Here is a 16,641-nt window from a genome sequence, read left to right as displayed (position 1 = left end):
GAGTGATTAGTACTACTTTTGGGACGATTCAACAAATCTACAATTTGTTGCATATTTTGAGCTGCTTTTCATACAGAATATTATTGATTTAAAAGAGATTTGGAAGAAGGAAATGATAAAAATTAAGCTTTGGAGGATCAACAAGTTTATTAAAAGATTTGAATGAATAAACATTATCTTTATATCCTTATTTATTAGATTTATATGCTGCTAGATTGCTGTGATGCTCTATACTTTTGAATGGTTTTAGTTAGGTTTGGTTTATTATTTATATGTTGTTTTACTATAAATGATTCCCTTGGAAAGAGTTAAAATATGGCAGAACAAAATAGATAAAAGTGAATTAATTATTAAAATAAAATGCTAAAATAATATGTTTGTTGGGCAGCTTCCATATTATAGCATCCTATAATGCATGATAGTATTAAATTTACTAGCATTACTTTATATTATGCCTTTTAATTTTGCAGATTTGTAGATAGTGGAGAGATGGCAGAACAATTCCCTTACCGAACAAAAGCACTCTTTGCTTTTGAGGAGATTGATGGTGTAGATTTATGCTTTTTTGGAATGCATGTTCAGGAATATGGATCTGATTGCCCTCAACCCAACCAGAGGTATAAAAAATTTAATTCAGTTATTTTTTTGATAATTCTTAAAATTTGATTATTGCTAGATAAATGCCTAAAAAATGGAAAAAATCATTCAGAAGACTAGCAGGATCTTTTTATAACTGGATCAGGTATAAAAGTTCTTGGGTACATCTAGCGGTGTGTGGGCGAGCATTACCACGACCAACACCACACCAGAAGTTGTGCCATAGAAAATCCCGCCAAAGGAGTACTGCTAGTGAAGTTCATGGAGTGTGGTTCGATCATCAATTCAGAAGTCTACTGTGAAACATTATGAAAACTCAGACAAGCCATCCATAAGAAGCGTCGGGCATGCTGACTTCCAGTGTGGTGTTGGTTCACAATAATGCTTGCCCCCTATAATCAATCCCCCTATAGCCCAGATTTGGCGCCGAGTGACTACTACTAAGGAATTTCAAAGGTGTTATGACAAGTGCCTCAATCTGAATGTCGATTATGTCAAAACTGTAATTCAAGCAAAATGATAAACTGGCTTAGTTCAAGTACAAAAGATATCACAATATGCTGTCTATAATTCCTTGAAAGTTCATTCTTTTAGAGACAAATCTTTTAGATTTCAACTCCTTGGAATTAGTCCCGTATTTATTTAATTGACTGATAGATTGATAGATGCCATCCAAATTCTAGTTGCTCTGGGCATTTTACAGTTGTGAAAAACATTTAAAAATAACGAATATTATTAAAGCAAAAACAAAAAACAAAGATGAGGAAGGAAAATAAACCTGGAGGGAAACAGGAAAAGCAAAAAAGAAGTGTCATTCATCCTTACCAACTTGAATTACTCCCAGAAGGAAACTGGCAACTGTTGCAGTTTGCAAGGCAGACCATACCAAGACATTACATTATTCCAGAGCTGAGTGTGTTAATAGCTTAAAAATCTTGTTTGAGAAATAAGTAAACATAGTTAAATTAAGGTACTAGTTTTAAAAAGAGACTATGAAAGGGGAAGTTAAGGCAAATTTCTTAATGGAAGAAAAAGGAAATAACTGAATACTGCAAAATGTTTCTGGTTATAGCTTATGAACTTTCTCTCTTCTTTAGGCGAGTATACATATCTTACCTTGACAGTGTTCATTTCTTCCGCCCTAAATGCCTGAGGACTGCTGTCTATCATGAAATTCTGATAGGTTACCTAGAGTATGTTAAGAAGTTGGGGTAAGTTTCCTATTTTATTATATTGTGTGCTATTGTGTATTGCAACTTATAAAACAAACATGGAATCTTTTTGGATTAGTGAACAGATTTGAAATTATAAAGTCAAATTGTATTGAGGTCAAGTGGACAGAAACACTGTTGAACATTAAATAAGATCTTTCTAGGCCATGTTGCCAATCCCTTCTTTGTAGCAATCAGAAGTTAAGTATATTTTCAGCAGGTATTTGATTATCTTGGGTGTAGATGCAATTTGATTAGTATACTACTAATAGCAAACAAGAATGTTTAGTTTCTTCACTGAAGAATGTGTATATGGAGTTCCAAGTGAGGATTGTGTGTTAGAAAAGAATAAAATGAAAGAATTCCTAAAATACTGTCATAAAATTATGTTACTATTATAAAAATCAGTTGAAACTAGAGGGATCACCTGAGAGTAGTGTATGGATCTTTAATTTACATTAGAATACTGGTAGCCTTTTATTAAAGGCTTCATTGATGCCTTAATCATTTTGGGAGAGAAATGTAAAATTAAATTATATGTGATACATTGTTAGGCTAGTTTTAATCTAAGTTTAAAATTAGGAAAGGAAAATAGCTTAAAGAAAAGGCAGCACATAAAAAAGTGCTACTCTTATAAAGGAAATTCTGATTATGCCTGCATCATTAACTGCAGAGAGACATGCAGTTAATTGTATTCATTGGTTTGTTTCTTGGTTTATTTCAATGATAACTAATATTGATTTTGGAAAAATAACTTTTCAATGGCAATTTAAGCATGTATTGTGTTGTGTGTGACTATGTATTTATGAACAAGGTTTTTATGTTTCTAAAAATAGAATATGGAAGAACTATTTCAAATGTTCATAATCCTTAATATAAATTAAAGCAGAAATAATTTGGTAAACATTCAGAAAATATGGGGTGAATAATTCCAAGAGAGGAGAATATATTTGTCTTATAGACACAATACTAGTTCTATCTGCTCATCAAGCTGTGGTGTCCTATGATTACAGGTAGTCCTCAAATACGATCATAATTGAGTCCAAAATTACAGTCATTAAACTACTCTGCACCTGACCATGCTCAACGTTATGACTTTTTTTGCAGTAATCATTAAGTAAACCCAATTTCACCAATGGGCATTTTTTATTGGAAACCGAAAGTAAACCCCGAAAGTTGGCCAAAAAACCTGAAAATCGCAGTCACAAGACATTGCAAATGGGCATACATGGAAGTTAGTTGCCAAGTGCCCAAAATGCAATACATGAGAGGGAATGAGAGAAAGAAAGTGCAGCTATTGGAAGTTTGAAAACGGGTCATAAATAGTTCTGGGGTGGTCTCCAGATTGATTTCTACCTCAGAAGGTATTTTTGTCTAGAAAGCTTCTGAACCCCTTTTTGTTTATTACTTCTGAGGTTTTCAGATATGACATACCGTGTTTCCCCGAAAATAAGCCCTAGCTTGATTTTTATGCATAAGCTCTACCCCCAAAATAAACCCCAGTTTTGGGGCGAGGTGCACGCATAAAATTCAAGCTAGAGTGGGGGTGGGTGGAGCTACCCCATGCGCCCTGCACCCGCTTACCTTAGGACTACTGTAGCCAGGGCTCCCGTGCCCTGACACCTATCATGCTGCTGCCCGAGTTCTCTTGCAATGCATTACGCCAGTGCTGCCACTTGCGGCAGGGCGCCATGTGGTGCATTATGCCAGTGCTGCCACTCAGGGCTGGAGGCCGCATAGTGCTTCGCACCGGAGCTGCCACTTGTGGCAGGAGGCCACAGTGCCGCCACTCACGGCAGGAGGCTGCCTGGCTTGCACCGGTGCTGCTCTCAATACACTACGTGGCGTGCAGCTGCAGAAGAACTCAGGCAGCAGCATAACAGGTGTCGAGGTGTGGGAGGCCTAGCTGCAGTGGTCCCAATCTAAGCGGGTAAGACATCTCCCCAAAATAAGAGGCACCAGGCAAAAAAATATGTAAAACCAGGTCTTATTTTCGAGGAAACATGGTAGTTAGAATATTTCAGATTCAGCTATCTTGTGGAGTACATTCTTGCTTTGAAAAGGTAACAAATGATAATAAGGTAAGTATATTTGAAATAATGTATAATAGAACTAATAACTTATTTCTTTCCTACTAGATATACAACTGGACATATCTGGGCCTGCCCACCTAGTGAAGGAGATGATTACATTTTCCATTGCCATCCTCCTGATCAAAAAATTCCCAAACCAAAACGACTGCAAGAATGGTATAAAAAGATGTTGGATAAATCTGTGTCAGAGCGCATTGTCCATGATTATAAGGTTAGTTGTGCATTAGTTGAAGTATTGCATTTGTTTACCTGTTTATTCCTAAGTCATAGTGTTTCAGAAAAGTATAAAAACGTCTTTGAAAGCAATATTGCCTATCTAGTTTTGAAATTTATGAAGCCTATTTGAGATTGTCCAACAGGCTTGGTAGAAACAACATTTCATGTTTCTGCACCTCCAAGTGTGCATTAAATTTTAAAAAATCTAAAAGGTACATAATAAAGATTGGGAAACTATCTTTTGTTGTGAGGCTTAAGAAAATGGACTTTATAAAGTATAATATATGATTACAACAAGAAATACCTACAATTTTATATATTTATCTAATCAAACATGCAACCATATATCTTACTATAGCTATTGTATTTTGTTTAACCTACTGTATTTTTTATAAATGAAACCCATATTTAATTATATTTGTCCATATAAAGTCTACATCTATAATCATCTCATAGGTGGCAAGTGTAATCAGGTCTTTAATCCAGTGATCCCCAACATTTACAGCTTCGCGGCTGGGGGGGGAAGAGGATGGTTCCTCAAGAGTGGCGGGCACGCACAATTGCCGCCCACACAAATGAAGCTGCGCGTGCGCCCACTGCTCACAGAAATGAAGCTGCGCATGCACTCACCTTTTGCTTCCACAGCCCAGTTCCAAACAGGCCACTACTGGGCTGGGGCCTGCAAGGTTGGGGACCCCTGCTTCAATCCATTGAAAGAATGGGGTCATACAAGAATCTTTCTAGTGCTGCAGTATCAGTTTTTTAGCCATAATAAAGGCACAGATAATCCTTTCGCATTTTCCAGTTGTCATATTTTATGTAATAGATATGTAATTTAAAAATTACATATCTATATGGGGGGGTCGTCGGAGTTAGCTCGGGAGTTCATGGCTTCCATGACAGCCATGGGCCTGACCCAGGTTATTGAGGGCCCTACTCACGAGGGGGATCATACTCTCGACCTGGTGTTCCTGTCTGGACAGTGGTTGGATGATCTGGGAGGGGGTTCTCCATCCATCACCCCTCTGTCATGGTCAGATCACCACCTCCTGAGGCTGGTCTTCCGTCATGCCATCCCCCGCCGCTGGGCGGCGGAACCGACCAGGTGGTTCCGCCCCAGGCGCCTAATGGACCCGGACCGGTTCCAGAGGGCGCTTGGGCCGATACCTATCACCCTCACCCACAGCCCAGTCGATGCTCTGGTGGAGGCCTGGGAAACGGCTGCCACCAGGGCACTCGACTGTGTTGTACCCATGCGACCTCTGACTCGGCGCAGATCCCGATGGGCCCCATGGTTCTCTGTGGAGCTCCGGGAGATGAAGCGTCGGAGACGAGGTCTAGAGAGCGGTTGGAGATCCAGCCGATCCGAATCCGACCGATTGCAGTTAAGAACCTTTATAAGGTCTTATCTTGCGGCGATAAGGACGGCAAAGTCTAACTACTTTGCCTCCCTTATCGCGTCCGCAGATAATCGCCCGGCCGCCCTGTTTAGGGTGACTCGCTCCCTCCTTAACCAGGAGGTGAGAGAGGATCCCTTGCAGGGACGAGCCGAGGAGTTTAGTCATCATCTGGCGGACAAAATCGCTCTGATCCGGACCGGCCTGGACTCTGACTGGGCAGAGTCTGACGTGGAGGAATCAGGCGGTCTTGAGCACGTTATCTGGACTGAGTTCGACCCTGTTTCCCCTGATGATGTGGACAGGATCATGGGGAGACTGAGCACCACCACCTGTTTGTTGGATCCGTGCCCCTCCTGGCTAGCTTATGCGGCTCGGGAGGGAACACGAGGCTGGTTCCATGCAGTAATAACTGCTTCTTTGAAGGAGGGTGTCTTCCCTGCCGCCTTGAAGGAGGCGGTGGTGAGGCCCCTTCTCAAGAAGCCTGCTTTGGACCCGGCTGTTTTAAACAACTATCGTCCAGTCTCCAACCTTCGCTTTCTGGCGAAGGTTGTTGAGAGTGTGGTGGCGCATCAGCTCCCTCTGTTCCTGGAGGAAACTGATTATCTGGACCCATACCAATCGGGCTTCAGGCCCGGATACAGCACGGAGACGGCATTGGTCGCGCTGGTGAATGATCTCTGGAGGGCTAGGGACAGGGGTTGCTCCTCTGTCCTGGTCCTATTAGATCTCTCAGCGGCTTTCGATACCATCGACCATGGTATCCTGCTGCGGCGTCTCAGGGGGTTGGGAGTGGGAGGCACCGTTTTACGGTGGTTCTCCTCCTACCTCCAGGGCCGCTCGCAGTCGGTGTTGACAGGAGGGCAGAGATCCACCCCGAGGTCTCTCATTTGTGGAGTTCCGCAGGGGTCGGTCCTCTCGCCTCTCCTGTTCAACATCTATATGAAGCCGCTGGGCGAGATCATTCGTGGTTTCGGTGTGGGGTATCACCAGTACGCTGATGATACCCAACTTTTTCTTTCCACCCCGAACCAACCCAGCGATGCCCTCTCCGTGATGTCCCGGTGCCTGGAGGCGGTTCAGGTCTGGATGGGGAGAAACAGGCTTCGTCTCAATCCCGCCAAGACTGAGTGGCTGTGCATATCGGCATCTCGGGTTAACCAAGTTATTCCACCTCTAACGATGGGGGGTGAGGTGTTACCCCCCGTTGATAGGGCTCGCAACCTGGGCGTCCTCCTGGATTCACGGCTCAATTTTGAAGACCACATAGGAGCCGTGACCAGGGGGGCTTTTGCACAGGTTCGCCTGGTGCGCCAGTTGCGTCCCTATCTGGACCGAGACGCCCTACGCACAGTTACTCATGCGCTTGTGACCTCCCGTTTGGACTACTGTAACGCTCTCTACATGGGGCTGCCCTTGAAGACCACTCGGAGGCTTCAACTGGTGCAGAATGCGGCCGCGCGAGTTGTAATGGGGGTCTCCCGATACTCCCATGTAACACCTCTACTCCGCGAGCTGCATTGGCTTCCGGTTGCCCTCCGGGTGAAATTCAAGGTGCTGGTTATTACCTATAAAGCCCTACATGGCCTGGGTCCGGGCTATTTGAGGGAACACCTGCTGCCGGCATCAAACGCCCTTCGCCCAGTGCGCTCCCACAGGGAGGGTCTGCTCAGGGTGCCGCCGGTGAGAGATTGCCGGCGGGTGACACCCAGGGATAGGGCCTTCTCGGTGGGAGCGCCTGCCCTCTGGAACCAGCTGCCGGTGGAGCTGAGGACTGCCCCCGACCTCCGATCATTCCGCCGGGGCCTGAAGACCTGGCTCTTTGAGCTCTCAGGCCCAGGCTGAGGAGAAATTTTTAATTGGGGTTTTAATGTATACAGGGTAATTTAATATTTTTTTTTAATTGTTTTTTTTTAACTTTTGTATGGTGGATTTTAATTCCCTGTAAACCGCCCTGAGTCCTCAGGGAATAGGGCGGTATATAAATGTAACTATAAATAAATAAATAAATAAATAAAAATCCTTTGAAAATTTTAGCTCTTGCCACACAATCTCATTTATAGGGTCCATTACTTTCTCCGAATATTTTAGTAATTTATAGAATATTATAAAAATGTGTGTTTAAAAAATTGTTGTCCTTATTACATCTCCAACAAAATGCTTTCTTAGATAGTCCCTATCTATACAATTATGATGGAGTCTACTAAATTCTAAATATTATTTAGAATTATAAGTCATAGTTCAATATCCATCAACACTCTTTATATAGAAATGAAGACATTTTTCCATTGTCTAGGCCAGGGATCCCCAACCCCCGGGCCACGGATACTAGTCCATAGCCCACTAGGAACCAGTCCAAACAAGTGGGAAAAGCTTCATATGTGCATGTGTGGGATCTAGATAACATATGAAACAACACTCGTCTATTTCCCCCCCCCCCAGAACTGGTTTCATTAGGGGCCACAGGTCGAGGCAATGTAGGAATCTCTAATTCTATATTCATCTCTTAATATGTCTGCATATCAAATTGACTTATTGATAACAATTATAGATAAAAAACAGTAATAGGATTTTTTTAATTTTAAAGAATTTAACAAGTTCTGGTACCTTAGGTTTCAGTACTTCAGAAGCTGAAAATGCTGCAGGTCCACACTGTGTGTGTGAGAGAGAGGGAGGGAGAGAGAGATTTCATTTTCTTTTTCTGTTGTACTTTTTCATTTGTTTTTTAAGAACTCGTTATATATTTACTTTACAATGTCTGTATCTTTTTGTTTTCTCCTTTTCTATTATTTTAAAAGTAACAAAAATTTAAAAAATAAAAATAAAAATTGACAACTATTTGACTGTTTTCAGATTGTTAAACATGTCCTGAAAAATATTTTATTTTGCAGGATATTTTTAAGCAAGCAACGGAAGACCGTCTAACAAGTGCAAAAGAGCTGCCCTATTTTGAAGGAGATTTCTGGCCAAATGTTCTAGAGGAGAGCATTAAGGAATTAGAGCAAGAGGAGGAAGAGAGGAAAAGGGAAGAGAACACTAGCAATGAAAGCACTGATGTAAGAAAATAGCTTCTGCCAAAAATTCATCTCTGACATTTTAAAATGTAGAGGTAGCGAAAATAAATGATATATTTTGCTCCAGAAATGTTGATAAATTAATTGATGCAGAGGAGCAAGTGACTCAGGCCCAACCAGAGGCACTTTATTTTAATTCAGGAATAATATTAAAATGTTCCATGTTCCACTGTTCTCAATCCTGTTGTAGAGAGATTAAGATATGGTTATAAGTCTTGTTTGGCTCTTTCAGAAGGTCTGTGCTGAATTAATGAAGGTTTTCTTGAACTGATTCTTCAGTTCTTCTGGGGAGGGTAAGACCTCAAACAAAATTTAGTTTGCCGTTCAACTTCACTACGTTCATTTTCAGGTTAGCAAAGGAGACAGTAAAAATGCCAAAAAGAAAAACAACAAGAAGACCAGTAAAAATAAGAGCAGTTTAAGTCGTGGTAACAAAAAGAAGCCAGGCATGCCCAATGTCTCCAATGATCTTTCCCAGAAACTCTATGCCACTATGGAAAAGCACAAGGAGGTAAGAGTGAAGAAAACATTTCCGGGACCTTCTAAAATGAGTTTGGAAGGGAGGGGTTGATGAAGGAAACATGCTCTTGCTAATAAGAAAGCAGGAACAGTATCAATGGCTTTTTAGAAATTAATAGCATTGCTAGCTTTTTAAAGCACTATTATTATGTGTATGTAAGATACTGACCATTTTTGCTAAATTGTAGGATGGGAGTGCAATATAAAATACATTCATGGGCTTACAGTCTAAAGCACATACAAGAAAAAAGTGTGCAAGATATATAAATGGAGGAAAATTGTCTATCCCACAATTCGTTCAATCAGATTAAAATAACCCAATTAATAAAGTTACCAAAGTAGCCTAATGGTTGTAAATTGATTATATTCAGAAAATAAAGTTAGCTGTTTTATTTAAATAACAGATATTGTTTGACAATATCTGTAATGAAATGTTGCCTGAATTCACACAGTGTATTAAGTTGTAATATGTCATTTCTTTTGGCTCTGACTGAATTTTACACAAATTCAACCAATAATTATCATTTCCAGGTAAAAAGAAATAAAATCACACGTTTTAGTTAAGCCCCCATTTACTTGCACTACTACTTACTTGCCATTAATCATAACTGGATCACTAAAGAAAACTAAATGACTGGATTTCAGTGTTTAATTAGTACATGGTAGAAGGATTGCTGCAAATTATACTTACTGCTCTAATAAGCATTTGATGAAATTAAAAAGAATTAAAGCCTGTATCTGATATCTGTAACCTATACAAACATTTAACACTGAAATTAAAAGCATAGATTATTGAACTTTTTATATTCAAAAAATGTTGCTTAGAAGAAAACCTAAAATAGGCCTGTTTCTCTTACAGGTTTTCTTTGTGATCCGTCTTATTGCTGGTCCTCAAGCCAACTCTTTGCCTCCCATCATTGAACCTGACCCACTTATTCCATGTGACTTAATGGACGGGCGTGATGCCTTCCTTACCCTTGCTAGAGACAAACATCTTGAGTTTTCTTCACTACGAAGAGCAATGTGGTCGACTATGTGTATGCTAGTAGAGCTGCATACACAGAGCCAAGACCGTTTTGTGTACACCTGCAATGAGTGCAAGCACCACGTGGAGACAAGATGGCATTGCACTGTTTGTGAGGTATGCCTAACCTATAGTGAAGCAGCTGGTTAAACTTGCATTTCAGGAATTTCTTTGCCTGTTATTTTCCCTTGTAAATGCTTAATCATTGGATAATAAATATATAGGTACCTCTGTCATTCAATATAGCTCCTCCCTGCTTGATAACTTTATATGACAGAGATCCATGAAATGATAGTAATCCCTATTATTTTATTTACCTGAGAATTCTATGGGTTTATGCATATAAGACTACATCAATATAAAATAGGAGAAAGCCCTTGATTTGTGATTCTTTGTATATTAATACCAATGCAATACTTTCTGTGATCTTCATTGTATAGTTTTGATATACTATTAACTCTAGTAAGCGTTTGATTAACTTGCTCAGCTTTTTACTTTTGCCTATTTTAATAAATTTTTCTGTTTTATCTGGACAAAGATGCTTATGTGCATAAAATATATAAATGTTTTCTTAGATAACATTACCATTATCATATTGAAATTGGTAGAACATAATGTAGTCTTCAATTCATACAGTTATTTAGAGTTATAAACTACTGAACTTCTGTTGGTCTAAAATTCCAAGTATCTGACTATAATAATTTCTGTGTTTAGGATTATGACTTGTGCATTACCTGCTATAACACTAAAAACCATGAGCACAAGATGGAGAAACTGGGCCTTGGAATTGATGATGAGAGCAACAACCAACAGACAGCCACCACTCAGAGTCCTGGAGATTCACGTCGCCTGAGTATCCAGCGTTGCATCCAGTCTTTAGTTCATGCCTGCCAGTGTCGCAATGCCAACTGTTCATTGCCATCTTGTCAAAAGATGAAGAGAGTTGTCCAGCACACCAAAGGTTGCAAACGCAAAACCAATGGAGGGTGTCCAATTTGCAAACAACTCATTGCTCTTTGCTGCTACCATGCTAAGCACTGCCAGGAGAACAAGTGCCCAGTGCCATTTTGCCTAAATATCAAACATAAACTTCGTCAGCAACAGCTTCAGCATCGCCTACAACAGGCCCAGATGCTCCGGAGGAGGATGGCAAGTATGCAGAGGACAGGCATAGTAGGACAACAGCAAGGGTTGCCTTCACCTACACCAGCTACACCAACTACTCCAACAGGCCAGCAGCCACCAACTCCTCAAACACCACAGCCTCAGCCTCCCCCACAGCCTGCTTCACAACCACAATCTGCACCTCCTAATAATATGCCTCCATATAGCATTGCAAGAACTCAACCTCCTGGTGCTGTGTCTCAAGGCAAGGCAGGTGGCCAGGTAACTCCTCCAACAACTCCTCAGACTGTTCAGCCACCTATCCAGGGTCCTCCTGCAGCTGCCGTGGAAATAGCCATGCAGATACAACGAGTAGCAGATCACCAGCGGCAGATGGCTCATGTTCCAATCTTCCAGAGGCCTATTCAACACCAGATGCCTCAAATGAATCCAATACAGCCTATGACTGTAACACCACCTCAGATGGCCAGAGGTCCTGGTGGGCACATAGACCAAGGGATGGGATCAGCAGGAATTCAGCAGCAGCAAGCATGGGCCCAAGGTGGGTTGCCACAACCTCAGCAGCTGCAGCCCGGAATGCAAAGACCAACAATGATGTCAATGGCCCAACCTGGACAGCCAATGAATATGTCACAACAACCAGGAATGGGTCAGGTACCTGGTACAGCTCCATCAAAACCAGGGTCTCTGCCTCAGGCAGCCTTACAAAACCTGCTGCGGACTCTCAGGTCTCCCAGCTCTCCCATGCAGCAGCAGCAGGTGCTTAACATCTTGCATTCAAATCCTCAGTTGTTAGCTGCTTTCATTAAGCAGCGGGCTGCCAAGTATGCTGGTAACCCGAATCCACAAGGCATGCCGGGACAGCCTGGAATGCCTCAGGGCCAGCCAGGTCTGCAGCAGCAGCAGCAACAGCAGCAGATCATGCAAGGACAACAAGGTGTTCACTCAAATCCAGCCATGCAGAACATGAATCCAATGCAAGCAGGTGTTCAGAGGCCTAGCATGCCTCAACAGTCACCGCCTCAGCAGCCTCCACCCCAACAAGCCATGGGTGGGATGAATCCTCAGGCACAGCCAATGAACATGAATCATTCGGGAATGTCTCCCCAGTTCCGGGATCTCCTGCTAAGACGACAGATGATTGAACAACAGCGTCAGCAGCAGCAGCAACAAGGAACAGGACCAAATTTAGGTCCTGGCATAGCCAATCATAACCAGTTCCAACAGCCTCAAGGAGTTGGGTATTCGCAGCAGCAGCAGCAGCAGCAGCAGCAGCAGCAGCGAATGCAGCATCATATGCAGCAGTTGCAGCAAGGAAATATGGGACAGATGAGCCAGCTTCCTCAGGCAATGAGTGCAGACACCGGATCAAATTTGCAGCAGGCTTACCAACAGCGATTACTCCAACAGCAAATTGGATCCCCAGCTCAGCCAAATCCTATGAGTCCTCAGCAACACATGCTTCCTAATCAGGCCCAGTCCCCACACTTACAAGGTCAACAGATTCCATCATCGCTTACCAATCAAGTTCGTTCTCCACAACCTGTCCCCTCACCACGCCCCCAATCCCAGCCACCCCACTCCAGCCCTTCCCCTAGGATGCAGCCTCAACCTTCTCCACATCACGTCTCCCCACAAACCAGCTCCCCACATCCAGGACTGGTAGCTGCCCAGGCTAACCCCATGGATCAAGGGCACTTTGCCAGCTCGGACCAGAGTGCAATGCTTTCTCAGCTTGCTAGTAATCCAGGCATGGCAGGGCTCCATGGTGCAGGTGCCACAGAACTGGGACTCAGCTCAGATAATTCAGACTTAAATTCAAATCTTTCACAGAGTACACTAGACATACGCTAAGATACATTGTAGCATTTTGGGAGCAAAAAAAAAACTTATTTTCTCAAGAGGTTTTGTACTGAAGACAATTTTTTGAATCTTTCTTAGCAGAACATTTTCCCTGGAATACACCTGAAATCTGCAACAGTAGTTTGTGGTTTTAAAAACAAACAAAAAAAACCCCAACTGAAATGGGGGACAATGGAATACAAAGAAAATATATTTTTGTTATGGCTGGGACTGTAACCAGTCCTTTTTTGTTGTTTTTGTTTTCCCTTCGCGTGCGTTGGGGAGGTGCTTGGGAGTGGATAGTTGTTTGGCTGCTGACCAAATGACTTCCTTCACTAGCCTCCCAATAGGTTTTATTTTTTTTAAATTAATGAAAATATGTAATATTGATAGTTATAATTTACTGAGGCAAATGGTTAACTTTACCCTATTCTGGTTTTCCTCTTGTCTACTGCAAAAACAGCAACAAAAACAAAACAAAAAGAACATTACCTAAACTGGAGGACAAAAAAAAGGTTGCTTTAAAATTACAGTGCACACACACACACACACACACATATATATATATATATATATATATATATATATATATATATATATATATATATATATATATATATATATATATATATATATATATATATATATATATATATATATATATATATATATATATATATATATATATATATATATATATATATATATATATATATATATATATATATATATATATATATAAAAGATAAATACCAATTTTCTTCCTTGGTTGGAAAGATGTCAATTCTTTTAAAAACTGTAAAAAAAAATATTAAGAAATCCAGTCTCCCCTCTGAAGTCTACTTTTGTCCTCCAAGAATTTTCTATACCAGAGTCTGAGCTTAAACTTCAAGTATTAAAATTTGTACATGTAGAAAAGAAAACTTTTTTGCAAATATATGGGGGCAGCTGCCAAATGGATGTAGTATATATATTGTGGTTTGTTTTCCTGAAAGATTTTTTTTGTTATTTTTACATCTAACAAAGGAAAAAACTAAAGAGGGTAAGAAACTATTCCAAGGGTAAAATTTTAACCTGAGCAAAAATCCCTGGGGTTTCTTCTTTATGCTTGCTTTCTCTTTCCCTTCCTTCCCTTTTTCTCCTCTTCCATTTTCTGTAAAACTTGAAAATAGAAAGCAAAAAACCCTCAAATGTTGTAAATCATGCAATTAAAGTTGATTACTTATAAATACGAACTTTCGATCACTGTATAGACTGTTAATTGATTTCTTATTACCTATTGTTAAATAAACTGTGTGAGACAGACTGGTTTTTTTATGCTTCCCTTCTTCTTTTCCCTACGGTTGGTGCTTATTTTACAATGGGGAAAGAAGATGGTATGCTTTTACAGACAACCTATGGAAATCCAATCCATGTACATATACTTGTGTTTGGTCTTTTTTAAAGGTGGGTATTTTAGACTGTAATGAAGACAATGAATGTCCATTTTGGTGTGCCTTTGTATTTGCTTTTATTTGTGCTTTGAAAAGTACAGACATTTTTAATATCCAGGTGGGTGATAATTGCATATTTGACTTGGTTGCACTTCAGCCTCAAGCAGACATGTTTAATGTGCAGATTTTTGAGCTGTGCAAGCTTACTCTTCTGTGATTCAGAAAGTTGCTTTGCACTCTGATTCAAGAGTAATGAAAGTAATGAAAATTTCAGGCACATTTTGACCACTCCAGCAGTTACAGATTTTAATTATAAAAATCTCTTTATATACCCTTCACCAAGAACAGCAGTATTGTAGTTTGACGTTTTTCATGCCCACTAAATTAGAGTAAATAATTTTTAGCTACATAGCTGCTAATAAGTGCACTGCAATTATACAAGGAATCTAAAGATACATCCTGGTTTCTTCTGATGTGGGTGGACCTGAGAATCTGAGGAAGTTTTTGCCTTGTCATGTATTAAAAATTCTGTCATCTTGATATCTATCTATGTGCTGGTATCTATGTGCTGGTAAAGATAAGGTCTTCTAAATTATATAAGATGTCTTGTATCCATTTCTGGATTGGCTCAAAACTATGGTCAGGTTCTTATTTTGGGTAACCCCTAGGAATAATCAATGTCTTTTTAGAATAGCAGATTAGAGCATTAGTGATTGAACATCAAATAAAGATGAAAGAGTACAGATAAGCTTAATATGGAAATACAGGCAGAAAAGAGAAAAACAGGAATATGCAATACAATATTGTACAATTCCTAGTACAAATATAATTCACACAAAATATGCTAAATTGTACACCTGCAATGGCCTGTGGCATCAAAATTCAATTGAAATTGAAATGGTGATCAATATAACTTGGATGAGTAACCATTTTGCCAAATTTATGTTTTGTAGTTAATAGAAATCCATTTCCATTCATTAAGCATTCTAGTAGTCCTTGACTTACGACAAGTTCAAAGTTATAATGAAACCCACCCACCCCCAAAGATACTTACAATCTGCATTTGAAGTTCTGATGGTCAGCCTCCATGTGCAGTCATGTGATTGCATTTTTGTACTCTGCAATCAGTCCACATTGCAGCATCCTGCAGTCGTGGCTGTGATTTTCTTTTTTTCTTTTTTGCCAGAAACCAGTATTTAACTTATGGTTTCTGTCGAAAGAAATGTCCATTGTGGAAAATGGGTTCTCTTAACAACTGCTGGGAGGAAAAAATATGTAAAATCGGGTCAGTCATATGGGTGGCAAAATTTAACAACTGCCATGACATACAACAGAAATGTCAGGCTCCATTACAGTCATAATTCAAGACTACCTGTAAATTATTGTTTCATTTTTATCTATATAAATTCATTTTTTTGGCATGCTTTATTTAAAAGCATAATGTAGTAGCTAATTAAACTGACATCACTAGTTCCATTTTAAAAAAGATTTATAGTAGCCTTAATCTGTTTTGTCAATGGATGTAGGTTATATATGATGCTACTTTTTAGGGCTTAATTACAGTTAACAATGAGAAATGCTCCTCTAGAAGAATTAGATATGTGGCACTTCTTAGTGCAACTAGACTAAATTTTAATTATGCTTTTGATTGGTGTAGAAAGATGGAGGTATTCCTGTCTGAAGGCCCCATTCTCTTTCATGGTAACTTGTAAACTCAGAAGCTTATTTCTTAATCTCAGACGTCTTAAAGTTGAATTATTCTTTTGTCCTGCAGAATTATTCTTTTGTCCTGCATTTCTGTTATATGTCATGTATAATTTACAAAAACACTTGTATCTTCAAAAATGTTTACGATTTCATTGTAAAGTAACTTGTATATTTCCCAGCTAAGAGCTATACAAAAAGTTATATATATATTTGTTATAATATACAAGATCACAGATTTCTGTTTAATATGAAATCACAGCACATGCAGAGCTATCTCTAAAGCAGTGTTAGTATTAAATCAATAATTAACTTAATAGGTGCTTAGGATGCATTGTTGAATTGAGAAACAAGATATATGTGAATTACGTGCCTTTGAGGTGTTGGATGAGTACATTATCAAATG

The 16,641-nt window shown here is 40.0% G+C and overlaps 1 protein-coding gene across 1 annotated transcript in view; it reads left to right on the top strand.

The window, feature by feature from the left end:
* Positions 1–13,683, top strand: part of EP300 (EP300 lysine acetyltransferase) — a 74,542-nt gene extending 60,859 nt beyond the window's left edge. Inside the window, exons 25-31 of the mRNA XM_081330484.1 lie at positions 471–617; positions 1,695–1,808; positions 3,947–4,112; positions 8,406–8,570; positions 8,938–9,099; positions 9,967–10,248; positions 10,846–13,683. Of these exons, the coding sequence (XP_081186610.1) occupies positions 471–617; positions 1,695–1,808; positions 3,947–4,112; positions 8,406–8,570; positions 8,938–9,099; positions 9,967–10,248; positions 10,846–13,110 (3,301 nt within the window). The 3' untranslated portion in view covers positions 13,111–13,683. The remainder of the gene's footprint in view (positions 1–470; positions 618–1,694; positions 1,809–3,946; positions 4,113–8,405; positions 8,571–8,937; positions 9,100–9,966; positions 10,249–10,845) is intronic.
* The last annotated feature ends 2,958 nt before the right edge of the window (positions 13,684–16,641 follow it).

This window comes from Vipera berus (genome assembly GCF_964194415.1).
Source record: "Vipera berus genome assembly, chromosome: 6".
Classification (NCBI taxonomy): Eukaryota; Metazoa; Chordata; class Lepidosauria; order Squamata; family Viperidae; genus Vipera; species Vipera berus.
The sequence above is the reverse complement of the archived record's forward strand: the minus strand, read 5'-3'. Positions and strand labels throughout refer to the sequence as shown.